Source organism: Stegostoma tigrinum, chromosome 21 (assembly GCF_030684315.1).
Source record: "Stegostoma tigrinum isolate sSteTig4 chromosome 21, sSteTig4.hap1, whole genome shotgun sequence".
NCBI classification, from domain to species: Eukaryota; Metazoa; Chordata; class Chondrichthyes; order Orectolobiformes; family Stegostomatidae; genus Stegostoma; species Stegostoma tigrinum.
Window position 1 is genome coordinate 16,572,868 of NC_081374.1, and position 13,711 is coordinate 16,586,578.

At 42.7% G+C, this 13,711-nt stretch overlaps 1 protein-coding gene across 1 annotated transcript in view; it reads left to right on the forward strand.

Moving 5' to 3' along the window:
* The window catches only part of LOC125462669 (acidic mammalian chitinase-like), a 67,002-nt gene extending 53,691 nt beyond the window's left edge, over positions 1 to 13,311 (forward strand). The window contains exons 10-12 of the mRNA XM_059653259.1: positions 5,818 to 5,959; positions 10,442 to 10,576; positions 13,229 to 13,311. Coding sequence (XP_059509242.1) covers positions 5,818 to 5,959; positions 10,442 to 10,576; positions 13,229 to 13,311 — 360 coding nt within the window. The remainder of the gene's footprint in view (positions 1 to 5,817; positions 5,960 to 10,441; positions 10,577 to 13,228) is intronic.
* The last annotated feature ends 400 nt before the right edge of the window (positions 13,312 to 13,711 follow it).

The following is a 13,711-nucleotide window of genomic DNA, read 5'->3' on the forward strand; positions in this document are numbered from 1 at the left end:
TCATAGGATTCCTTCGCGTCTTGAGTCAGCAAACTGGCATTAATTTTAATGGCTTGCTGGGCCAGATCCTGAAGAACATCTTAGCCATTGGCCGAGACACATTTTTGTGGTGGGGTTTTGCTCTGGTGTGACTTACAGACCTCTGCTCTGTATATGTCATGCGTGTGGCTACACAATTGCCCACAGTCAAGTGATGCTCCCAAAGCTTAGTTGGGCAGGTTAGGATATCCGCTTTCATTGGGATGCCCTGTAGCTCCCATGCTGTACTTGCCACGTTTTCTGATGATAAAACCTGTGCCTGTTTGAAGTCCAGTTAGCCTTCAGCTAATAGGTGCTTTTGCATGGTTATATCATTAATTCCACGCATCAACCAGTCTCTTAGCATCTCTTTCAGGGTTAACCCAAAATTGTGTGCCTTTGTCAGTCATCTTAACTCTGTCAAAAATTCCCAATTAAATTCCCCTGGTTCTCAAACAACCGAATAAAATTGATTACGTCGCAGGATTAAAGGAGGCTTGGTGTCATAATATTCCTTAACTAAATCCATTAGCTCTTTAAAAGTTTTAATAGAGGAGGCAATAGCCTAGTGGTATAATTGCTGGGCTGTTAATCCAGAGATCCAGATAATGTTCTAGGGACCCGGGTTCAAATCCCACCATGGCAGCTGGTGGAATTTGAATTCAATGAACATCTGGAATTAGGAATCTAATGATAACCATGAACCAATTGTCAATTGTCAGGAAAAACTCATCTGATTCACTAATGTCCTTTAGGGAAGGAAACTACCATCCTTACCTGGTCTGGCCTACATGTGACACCAGACTCACTATAATGTGGTTGACTCTGAACTAAGTTAGGAAAGAGCAATCTGTGCTGCCTAGTCCGTGACAGCATCATCTGTATATGAACTGAAAAAAAAGCTGATGCCTTAGGGAAAGTCAGGCTCCTAATAACTGAAAATGCTGTGGGTCCGCAAGCAGTAAGGTGAATTACACATGGCTTTACATTGGACCCTAAGCCATTTTCTCAGAAAATTGCTTTACTTTCATCGTGGCTGAGTTAATATCCTGCAAACCTTTGTAACAGCATTGTGCAAATACCTACACACAAACAGCCATAGTTGTTCAATAAAGTAGCTTACCACCACATCATCAAGGGCAATTAGTAATGGCTGACAAATGCTGGCCTAGGCAGTGAACTCCTATCCTACAAACAAATGAAAAAAAATGAAAACGCTGGAGTTTTTTTTAATAAAGGAGTCAGCAGAGCATTGAGAACATCTCAGTGTAACCAGATAGTATCAATATGGTGTTGTGAAAGGGAAAGAGTGATTGATTAGCCTACTGTTTTACTGAATTTGCCTTTGCCAAAAGCGTGTTTAACAGTTGCTGGGATCTGGAAGCTGGATGTGGAAGCTTTTATTTCTCTTTCTGTAACAGCTGAAAGCTAGGCTTCTCTTCCTGCTGCTAGAAATGCATATGAGACAATCTGTTCACTGAATTTGCTTTTGCCAGGGGTGTTTGAGATGTTACTATATTGGAACAGTTAACTAGTACAGTGTTTTTTTAAAACCTGGTAGTTTGACCAATCAAGTTGCATCCAGAACATAACACCTTACACTTACCAATCAAAATAGTAAAAAGTTAAGGTCGAGGTTATCTTCTTAATATATTTTGAGAATGTATGATCTGGTCCATAACATGTTCACCATGGCTGGTTTGATACATCACTCATTAAGACTTGATTGCATCTCGCTAGGAAGAGTCTTAATGAACTTTGACTCAGGCCAGCAAAATTCAGGCTGCTCACTACTTTATGTAATGCAACCAGCCACATGATACTTGTACAGCAAAATCCCATGACAATCACATTCAGCTGCTATGCTTCCAACTATCACATGTGGCCCACCATGTCTCTCTTAAATAGAACTTTAGCTTTTCAGATGTACTGTGACAGTATAGGTCATTATTGCTGAGTTATAACACCAACATAAACACAGGCACATTCATTCAGTAAAACATAAAACCAGTGATACTTTTTAATCAACAGGTCATCACTAGGTTTCAATTTTTTTCTTTATTTCATTTTACTTCATTTCAGCTAACTCTGCAAAGTTTAGCTTAATCTTTATATTGCATGCTCTGGTAAGATGAATGGAAAAAACTATCTGAAAAGGGAGAGATGGCAGAAGGCTGAGATGCAAAGGAATCTGAGTGTTTTAGTGCATTAATTACATCAGGCTACTATACAGGTACACAAAGTAATTAGGAAGGCAAATGGAACAGTCATTTATCGCAAGTAGAATGAAAAATAGAAGTAATGATGCTTTGTGACTGTTCTACAAGCCACTGATGAGACCAAATCTGGAGTATTTTTAGAAAAAGAGTTGATACTTTACCTACACTCATTTAATTTAGTCTGCTGTACTGATTGCTCACAAGGCGGTCTCCTCTACATTGACAAGGCAAAACATAGGCTGTACTGATTGCTCACAAGGCGGTCTCCTCTACATTGACAAGGCAAAACATAGGCTGTACTGATTGCTCACAAGGCGGTCTCCTCTACATTGACAAGGCAAAACATAGGCTGTATTGATTGCTAACAACGTCTCACAATGTAGAGGAGACCACAATGTGAGCAATCAATACAGCCTATGTTTTGTCTCCTCAATGTAGAGGAGGCCACAAAACATAGGCTTGGCAACCACTTTGCAGAGCACCTGCATTCTGTCTGCAAAAATGACCCTGAATTTCCTGCTGCCTTCCACTTCATGGCACCACCGTGTTCCCCGCAACAGCTTTGTCTCAGGTTTTCTGCAGTGCTCTCACAATTCTAATTTGGGAGAGCAGCACCTCATTTTCCACTTGGAGACCCTGCAGCTTTCAGCACCCAATACCAAGAACTTTAGGTCCTTAACACTTTCCCCCATGTCTTTACCCCAACCCCCATATACCAGGCTTTGTCATCACATGGACTGTTACCACAAACTACACATTGTCGGTGACTAGCAGTCCCCATTAGCAGCTATTGATTCTATGACTGACCTTTGCTCATTCCTTTGCCTGCCCAACTGATTTTCTGTCTCTGGGCTCCACCACTCCATATCATTTACCCTTCCTTCACAACTTCCCAACCTCACCCCCAGCCACTGACCCCATCTTCAGCATATTTACCAACCTTTTCCCAGCTAAAATCAGTTCTGAAGAAGAGTCACCAGACCCAAAATGTTAACTCTGCTTTCTCTACACAGATGCTGCCAGACCTACTGAGCTTTTCCAGCAATATCTGTTTTTATTTCTGATTTGCAGCTTTGACACTTCTTCAGAGTTTTCTTTCTCTGGAGTTTTGTGTACAAGTTTGTTCTCCATATTTGAGATGTACATAACAACTAAGTCAAACCAGTTCAGAGAAGGTTCAGTGGCCTGCAACCAGAGATGGAGGGGTTATCTTGTTAGGAAAGTTAAACAGATTGGGCTTGTATCAAATGATATTTCAAAGGATAAGAGGTCATTCTGTTGAGATGCATAAGGTTCTGAGGAGATGTTTTCCTTGTAGAAGAAACTAGAACTAACGGATAGACATTAAAAACAAAAGGTCCTAAATTTAGGAAGGAGATGATACCATTATTTTTTGCTCCCAAATAGTTCTGAGTCTGTGGAGCACTCTTCCCAGAAAGCAGGGAGGGAGAGCTATTCAAATTTTTTTTAAGAAAGAGGGAGGTAAATTTTTGACGAAGGGAAAATAATAATTAGCTGGGAAAAGGTTGGTAAATATGCTGAAGATGGGGTCAGTGGCTGGGGGTGAGGTTGGGGAGTTGTGAAGGAAGGGTAAATGATATGGAGTGGTGGAGCCCAGAGACAGAAAATCAGTTGGGCAGGCAAAGGAATGAGCAAAGGTCAGTCAATAAATCAATAGCTGCTAATGGGGACTGCTAGTCACTGACAATGTGTAGTTTGTGGTAACAGTCCATGTGATGACAAAGCCTGGTATATGGGGGTTGGGGTAAAGACATGGGGGAAAGTGTTAAGGACCTAAAGTTCTTGGTATTGGGTGCTGAAAGCTGCAGGGTCTCCAAGTGGAAAATGAGGTGCTGCTCTCCCAACTTAGAATTGTTGAAAAATCAAATGTTGATAGGGTAGGCAGAGAAGTGGCTTTGGGACCACAACTGGATCAGAATGGAGCAGGACCCACACAGCCCACTCCTGCTTCTGATTCATATTCACATGGCACAGAATTCAAGACTAGTTTTTTATACTTTACATGAGTGAATTTACAATAAAAGAACTCCTTATTTTTAATTAACTCAAAGATGTCTGTCTGCCTTGTTTCTTTACAGCCTTATGCATGTTCAGGTATGTATAGAACTTGGAAAATAACACACACATTTAAAAATTTCAAAACTTTGTTATTTCACCTTCAGGAATGAGAAGTAAAGTATTTATTCATCTCCCATGATATGGGCATTGAAATAGTCTGTGATGCAATAGACTTGTTCCACATGTTGAATTGCATCTAAAAACAGGTATTGCAGAACATTGATTTTGCAGACGGTTAGACTTGTATCTTCTGGAATATTGAAGAGTGAGAGATGACTTGGTTGGAACACATAAGATCCTGAAGGGACTTGACCGGATTGATGTTTAAAGGATGTTTCCTCATGTGGGAGAACCTAGAGCTCTGGCCATAGCTTAAGAATACACTCATTATAAAAATACTCATTTGAAACAAAAATGAGGAATTTTTTTTCTCTCTGGGTTTGTATGTTCATAAGCATTAGATTAATATATGGGGTTTCAACAGAATTACAGAGTGCAAGAATGTAAAACAATGCTTCAACCTGACTGTGTAAATCAAATTAAATATAATGGAACATTTCTTCTGGGATTTTTTTCTGAAGAAGGTTCTAAGCCCGAAATGTCAGCCTTCCTGCTCCTCCGATGCTGCTTGGCCTGTAGTGTTCATCCAGCTCTACACCTTGTTATCTTAAATAAAATGGATTTGCTTTGAACAGGAGAATGTCCTCAACCACTATTCAGTGGAGTAACAATAAACTCAGTGAAGTGAGGAACAATTCCATTTCAAGTAACATATGAATTCTGACACAAAAATTGTCCGATATAGTAATTTGTGAAAGATATGCTACTTATGACAGAATATGTTTAGAAATGTCAACATCATTTATTCACCCCTACTCCTCCTTATCCTAATCACAATGTATCCAAAGCGAACTGTGACTCAACTGATTTTGACACAGACCCACAAATTCAGTAACCCAAATTAGAAAGAAGGCTATCTGCTACTGTGGGATAGTAAGAACTGCCAATGCTACAGCCAGAGATAACACAGTATGGAGCTGGAAGAACACAGCAGGCCGGGCAGCATCAGAGGAGCAGGAAAGTTGATGTTACGTATCGGGACCCTTCTTCAGAAAGGGTCCTGACCCAAAATGTCAACTTTTCTGCTCCTCTGATGCTGCCTGGCCTGCTGTGCTCCTCCAACTGTCTGCAACTTTCCAGTTTTTCTCTCCTGGCTGCCTGTTCCCTCCAGTTATGTGGTGAGCCGAGCAGGACAAGATGAGGGCCAGTAATAAACTTTTACAGGATTCCCACCAAACAGCCATCAAAATGTTATGGCTCTCCTTCCTTTGACCTCTCCTACATGTTTGGGAACTGAGTATTCTTCGGAGTTATTAAAGAGGTATCTTACAATCTATATCCTTAGAATTTCATTTTTTGAGGGGTAAGAACCAATTGTTTAATGAAAGACCATTTTTATATAATGCTGCTTAATTGCATTTTTATATCTTTTGATTAACAGGCTCAGTGGGTGAAGGATAATAAATTTGGAGGTGCCATGCTGTGGGCATTGGATCTGGATGATTACAATGGAACTCATTGTGCACAAGGAGTTTACCCTTTGACCAACACATTGAAGTCTGTCCTTGACATTAAATTTACTGGTAAATTGTTATGTGTGATCCAACTAAATCTGTGCTTTTAACAAAACTTATGTCTCCATATACCTCCTGTTTCAGGTTCACTTTCTGGTGCAATGTTGTGTCTTTTTTTTTAATTTTAAATGTCAGTGTCCACATTTATAATGCAAATAATCTCCTTCAAAATTTCATGCCGTTATTAACCACATAACAGTGTTGACATTATCACTCCTCATTACTGCCTCTCTCACTGTCTGATCTAAGCTCCAAAGCAGCTCCTCCATATCAACCAATTCCACCTCTTTTCTTCCCAAATTAGTGGAATGCTTGCAATTTTACTCTGCATAATAACATAAAGCAAAAAATTTTATGTCATATTATTTGGATCTCACCGAGGTCAATCTAACATCATCAGCTCATGGCCCAATTACCTCCAATCAGGAAGAGTGTTCCTACCTAAAGTATCCATTCTTTCTCAGTAATCTCCTGTTGGCCGACGTGCCGAGTTGCATGCTGTACTCTTCAAAGTCGGACCACTGTCTAAACCCGTCCTTCTCTTTACATACCACGTGTGCCATTATTGCAATGAAATTATGTGAAAAGGGAACAAAATCTGACAAGAGAATGAAAATTCTTATCAGTGTAATGAAATCCAAATTATTATAACACTGATTGCATTTTGTCTTACAGGACATGAGTCAACATGAGTGACACCATTGCCAGTTTCTGGGGAAAGCCATTGATGCCAATGTAACCCTGAAGGATTATATCCTAACCCAAATGATCGTCAGAAATTTTACAGTTGCGGACTTGGAGAAACCAATGTACTTACTTGTCCTGGTAAATTGGTCCTTGATATTGGTTGTAAATGTTGCCACAATTAATTAATGCAACAGCAAGAAATACATTAAGATTGGAAGTATTATTTCAAATAAAGAATAAAAGTTACAGCACTTGAAATGAAAATGAATTTGCCAATGTGTTAGTTTAACATTGTATCACCATAATTCAATGTAGTAAAGATACAATTGTTTTGTGAGTCACCACAACTGTATTTTTATTTCGGAAAAACTGTTATAAAAGTGACTTCTGTGCAAGGGAAGTAACTTGTGATTAAACATAAATGGTAGGAAACTATACAAGAGAGCATTCTAACAATTTGTTAAAAGAAAATAGGTGCAACGATATCAACAAAAAATAAGAAGTGTGACAGATGTAATTTTACAATCAGCTTCTGTCATACTTAACAATGAGCTAGCTTAATTGGTCAAAACTGCCTTATTTTCCATTAATTTTTCCTTTTTCTCAAAGTTTTATTGCTTTATTTTTCAGGACAAAATGATTACAACCTGAGAGATTAAGTTAAATGATCTTAAAAGGAACAATATCTGCTGCATTGTTTTGGATTTGTTTTTGGTTGCATCTGTGCAGAAGTGTCCAGATACAGGGTTAAATAGATACACAGGTCAGAGTTTTCCTATTTTCAGCTAAAGTGTTTTTTGAGAAAGCCTACTGACACTTGGCCCACAATAGCCTGGGGTGATTTTTGTCACACAACCTTCTGCTCTTCTTGTCATGAATTATGGAACCTGGCCCTTCAATGCCTAGTTGTGAAACTGCACAGTTGGAGAGGCTGAAGTTCTTCCCGCTGCTGGGACCTTACGATGTTCAACTGTTGGCAATCTACTTGTATTCCTGCTGCACACCAATTCAGATAATGCAGGTCTGAAATTTGCTCTTACTCTGATGTTACACCAATCACAACAAGGACATGGCCCAGAAAAGTAGGTTGGCTCACCATTTTGCAGACAGGGACCAAAGATGTTGATGAGTGGGCTAGTAGAGAGGACAGCCATGCTTTCTCCTGCAAAGTGCTGAAGGAGATCACACCATCATACACAGCCAGCTAGGATTGAGATAATGGGCCAGGCTAGTGTTGTTTCTCAGGACACAGAATGGTAGAGAAAGATGATCAATGCACTTCTGTGCTCTGCAAAGGTAAGGGACACTCTTTTCTCTCTGTCACCTCACTCTTATAGGGCCACCACTCACTCTACAGCTGCCATTGCACACACATTTCTTCAAGGCTAATCTGTAAACAAGCTCTACTTCAAGCATCTTGCTAATTCACTGACTCTCACCCACCTCATCCTCCAAAATGGCTAACCTTCCTGTCCTCTCCGCTTTCTATTTACTCTCTGGGAACATATCACTACTGCTTCTGCTCCTATATCATCAATCACTGCTCTACCTTTATAACTCCATCATACTGAATCACTTTTTTTTGTTCCATTGAGGGTAAAAGTAGTCCACAACTGATCTAAAGGGCTGAATGTAGTAGTAGGCCTTATAAGTTGAAAATTATAGAGTGGGCTCCATTCTGATAAAAAACATTCCATTACTGGAAACGGCATGAACTGAACGGCCCAGCAACAAAGCCAGCTTCATTGTGCTGTGCTGTGTTGCTCTCCTGTTACCATCTGTGCCAGCTAATTCTTAACCTGTACAGCATTTATCTCTTTAACACAACAAAGTCTATCTCTTCTCCAATACAGCATTAGCAACTGCGAGGAAACCTCCACCTGGAAGTGGTCAGCACCCAAGACCCTCAGCTCCACCTCCACTTCAACATCTGAGGAGGCAGCCACTGACCACTCAGAGGATGCACTGTCCAAGTTTTGGCCTCCACCCTCGACTAGCTCAGAAACACTCGCCTTGCTGGGTATCTTTCTAGATTAGACTCAAGAGCACAATCTGGTGAGCACATTACTGGCTCATGTCTACAGCTGTTCAAGGAAGAGATGGGCCAGAGTCTCTGGAACTCAGCTCAGGTGCCTGATCAACCCCAGGCAGAAAACACTTCCATGGATATTGGTAACTGTATCAAAATGCACGGAGAGGCAAGGGAACAGTGAATAGATTTGTCAGAGTCACTCTGGCAATGAGATCAAAGAATGACTCCATCTACCAAAGCTCAGATCTATGCTTTCCTTGGCATACATGCATGTGGCTATCTCCTTGGACAGATTAACAACTGTTATGCAGACCCTGGCACAACACATTCAGTGTCTGCTAGATATATGCACAGATCAGCACTCCATCACTACAGCAACAGAGTCAATGGCTAGTTGAAAGGATGTTGAGGGATCTTGACCCCACTCCAGGGGTCCCTGTCACTGCTGAAATAAGACAGTATTAACAGACACCCATAGGAGTGAGGGGCCGCACAGTACCCACATCACCACTCCTGCCCTCCCCCCCACATCCCCTCACCTGCTAGCACCATCATCATCTGAAGCTGCTTGTCAGGGCACTCCAGAGTTGGCTCATCCACTTCTCACCTGTGATAAAAGTCCAGGTCAAGGAGGGTGATTCTGCTGCTTCTGGATATGACACTTCCATCAGACCTTTTACTCTTGTAAATAAATCTTCCCTTACAGTCTGAAAGTGTCTGTCTAGATTCTTCTTGGCTATTGGATCTAGTTACATTGCTTACTTCTCAAAAGCAGCCAACCCCTTCACTGTAGATAGACTCATGTAATTCAAGATTGCAACCAAGGCATCGCACTTTAATGATGTCTTGCTGATGGAAGAGTTAATAGGCAATTCCTCTCAACATGTTGGCTCTTATGAAAGACTTCAGTGCCCAACATTTGGCCACAAAAATCTGATCAGTGCTTTAAGATCTACCCAACCTTAGTGTTGTGCACTGTTTCACTAGCAGCTGCTGACTATGACATGTAATACGTAGATACTCAGAAGTGAGATCAACTGAAGATTTTGTTTTGCTCTTGCATAGAACGTGTGTATCACTGACCTCGTCAACATTTATTATCCATTTCTCATTCTCTTTAAATTGAGTAGCTTACCAGGTCACTTCAGATGGCAGTTAAGAGTCAATTACATTGCTGTGGGATAGAGTCATGTGTAGACCAGACTAGGTTAGGATGATAGTTTTTTTTTCCTGAAATGACATTAGTGAAGAAAAGTTTTACAACAATGAACAATAGCTTCATGGTTACCATTAGACTAGACTTTAATTTCAAATTTACTTCAAATTTGACTATCTTCAATTGTTGGCTTCATTTGCCCATTCCCAGTATATTGGCCAAGATCTCTAGGATAGTAGTCCAGTGGCAATACCTTTAGAGCACAGCTTTCCCTTGGAGAGCCAGTGTTTAATCAGATGGATTACAAAACGATTATTCAACAAAAAAAAATGTCAAGGGCTACAACAATAACAAAACCCACATGTGCTATGCACATAGCAGGAGCTAATTACCATATTACCTACAGAATGGTAAAGAACAATTAAACAAAATCCAAACCCAGCACATTAGTTCTGGAATCAGAGTTCCAGTGAGGTTATCTCTAACTTCTCAGGCTTGAATATACATTGCTTTGTCATTCTGTTTTGCACAGCTCTCCTCATCAATATCCTGATCTTTATTTACATCTTCATTTTCAGCAGATTATTGCTATTTTCCCTGTTTTTTCTGCATCCAGGATGCACCTCCTTCTTCGCAGTAGCTATGAAGGTCCCAGTGAGCCACAATGGATATGGAACACTTTTTCTGGGCTTGACCACAAGGGTCTGCCTGAGCAATCCAGATATAAGCCCTCATCATAAGGAACTCTGTGGTTTGTTACACTGTGGCCCTTGTGTCAGTCTGGGCACTAAATAAACAAAATGTGAGGCTGGATAAACACAGCAGGCCAAGCAGCATCTCAGGAGCACAAAAGCTGACGTTTCGGGCCTAGACCCTTCATCAGAGAGGAGGATGGGGCGAGGGCTCTGGAATAAATAGGGAGAGAGGGGGAGGCGGACCAAAGATGGAGAGAAAAGAAGATAGGTGGAGAGAGTATAGGTGGGGAGGTAGGGAGGGGATAGTTCAGTCCAGGGAAGGCGGACAGGCCAAGGAGGTGGGATGAGGTTAGTGGGTAGATGGGGGTGCGGCTTGGGGTGGGAGGAAGGGATGGGTGAGAGGAAGAACAGGTTAGGGAGGCAGAGACAGGTTGGACTGGTTTTGGGATGCAGTGGGTGGAGGGGAAGAGCTGGGCTGGTTGTGTGGTGCAGTGGGGGGAGGGGACGAACAGGGCTGGTTTAGGGATGCGGTGGGGGAAGGGGAGATTTTGAAACTGGTGAAGTCCACATTGATACCATTAGGCTGCAGGGTTCCCAGGCGGAATATGAGTTGCTGTTCCTGCAACCTTCGGGTGGCATCATTGTGGCAGTGCAGGAGGCCCATGATGGACATGTCATCTAGAGAATGGGAGGGGGAGTGGAAATGGTTTGCGACTGGGAGGTGCAGTTGTTTGTTGCGAACTGAGCGGAGGTGTTCTGCAAAGCGGTCCCCAAGCCTCCGCTTGGTTTCCCCAATGTAGAGGAAGCCACGCCGGGTACAGTGGATGCAGTATACCACATTGGCAGATGTGCAGGTGAACCTCTGCTTAATGTGGAATGTCATCTTGGGGCCTGGGATAGGGGTGAGGGAGGAGGTGTGGGGACAAGTGTAGCATTTCCTGCGGTTGCAGGGGAAGGTGCCGGGTGTGGTGGGGTTGGAGGGCAGTGTGGAGCGAACAAGGGAGTCACGGACAGAGTGGTCTCTCCGGAAAGCAGACAAGGGTGGGGATGGAAAAATGTCTTCCGCCATCTACAATCTGACCCCACCACCCAAGACATTTTTCCATCCCCACCCTTCTGCCTGGGAACCCTGCAGCCTAATGGTATCAATGTGGACTTCACCAGTTTCAAAATCTCCCCTTCACCCACCGCATCCCTAAACCAGCCCTGTTCGTCCCCTCCCCCTACTGCACCACACAACCAGCCCAGCTCTTCCCCTCCACCCACTGCATCCCAAAACCAGTCCAACCTGTCTCTGCCTCCCTAACCTGTTCTTCCTCTCACCCATCCCTTCCTCCCACCCCAAGCCGCACCCCCATCTACCCACTAACCTCATCCCACCTCCTTGACCTGTCCGTCTTCCCTGGACTGACCTATCCCCTCCCTACCTCCCCACCTATACTCTCTCCACCTATCTTCTTTTCTCTCCATCTTTGGTCCGCCTCCCCCTCTCTCCCTATTTAATCCAGAGCCCTCGCCCCATCCCCCTCTCTGATGAAGGGTCTAGGCCCGAAACGTCAGCTTTTGTGCTCCTGAGATGCTGCTTGGCCTGCTGTGTTCATCCAACCTCACATTTTGTTGTCTTGGATTCTCCAGCATCTGCAGTTCCCATTATCTCTGGGCATTAAGTAAATGTGTCAACAGTCAGTCATGAAGTCGCCCTCTTTCATTCCCAGCAGCATCCCTTCAGGGCCCAAGGACCTTGACAGGCTGAAGGAGCCTGTGGATTCACGAGTATGTCAGCATCACGGCAGCTTTCCTGATAAATGATGCAGACATCCAAACTCTGACATTGATGGTCACATATAACCTGACCTTCTTTGGAGTAGAAGCTGTTTCCATTGATAATCGCTGAAGGGGAAGAACTATGAGTGCAGTTGATAGCACCCTGTAACTGTGGGAAGCCAAAGATATTGGACAATTTCACTGCCTGGGCTATTGGTCTCTCCTCATCAGAGGGGGTATTTAGGAGGGGGTGTAACATGGGCAACAGTGACCTATAGTAAATGGTATCCTTTAATCCTGTATGCATTCCTGAATCAAGGTTTGGGAGATGCCACACAGCTTGCCAGTTGTTCCTCGAAAGGAGCTGGTGTTATACTAGTGCAATGCATCCATGACTTTGGAGATCACTAAAATGAAATTGGTATCTTCTGGGCATAAGTCTTTCTCCAGCACATAACACAGTTTATTAATGATGGCTCGATATATCTTAGGATCCCTACAGTTTGGAAAAATGTCATTCGGCCCATCAATTCATCACCAGCCTGCCAAAAGCAACACACCCTATCGCCATAACACTACATTTACCATGCCTATTCTATGTGGCCTGCACACAATGGGGCAATTGAGCATAGCCAATTCACCTAACCTGCACATCTTTGAATATCGGAGGAAACCCGTGCGCACATAAAGAGAACATGTAAACTCCACACAGACAGTCACCCAAGGCTGGAATTGAAACTGGATGCCTGGCACTATGAGGTAATCATGCTAACTACTGAGCCACCAGCACTGTCAATGACTTTCTGAGAGCCTTAGAAAATAACAGAAAGACCTGCAGATATGGGATTGTATCATTCCCTTCCAGTTCCTCAGGGCATTTCACCTGCATCTTCTCCCACTTGAGGTGCTGTGACACTTATTGTTTTTGTCCCTTTTGCTGACAGTGTTGCCTTTGCCATCTCCGTCATTGTATTTGAAGCAGGGGCGCAGGGACTCCAATGTGACGCTGTCCATGCCAGATGTTTGAGCATAAAATCTGTGACGAAATACAGAAACATAGAAAATAGAAGCAGGACTAAACCACTCAGCCCATCAAACCCACCCTGTCATTCAACGTGATTTTGCTGATCCTCTATCTCGGTTCCAAAATCCTGCACTCTCCCCTCATCATGTGATAACTTTTAGAAATTCATCTATTTCTTTTTAACTATTCTCGATGACTTTGCATAATCTTCTAACGTAAAGAATTCCTCAGGTTCACTGCCTTCTGAATGAAGAAATTTCTCCTTATCTTCGTCTAAAAGGCCCTGCCCTGGTATCTAAAACAATGATCCCCATTTGGACTCCACATGCAGGGGAAACATCGTTCCTGCATCCAGCTCTGAATATTTTTTAAAAGTTTCTATCAGATCCCTTTCATTGTTCTA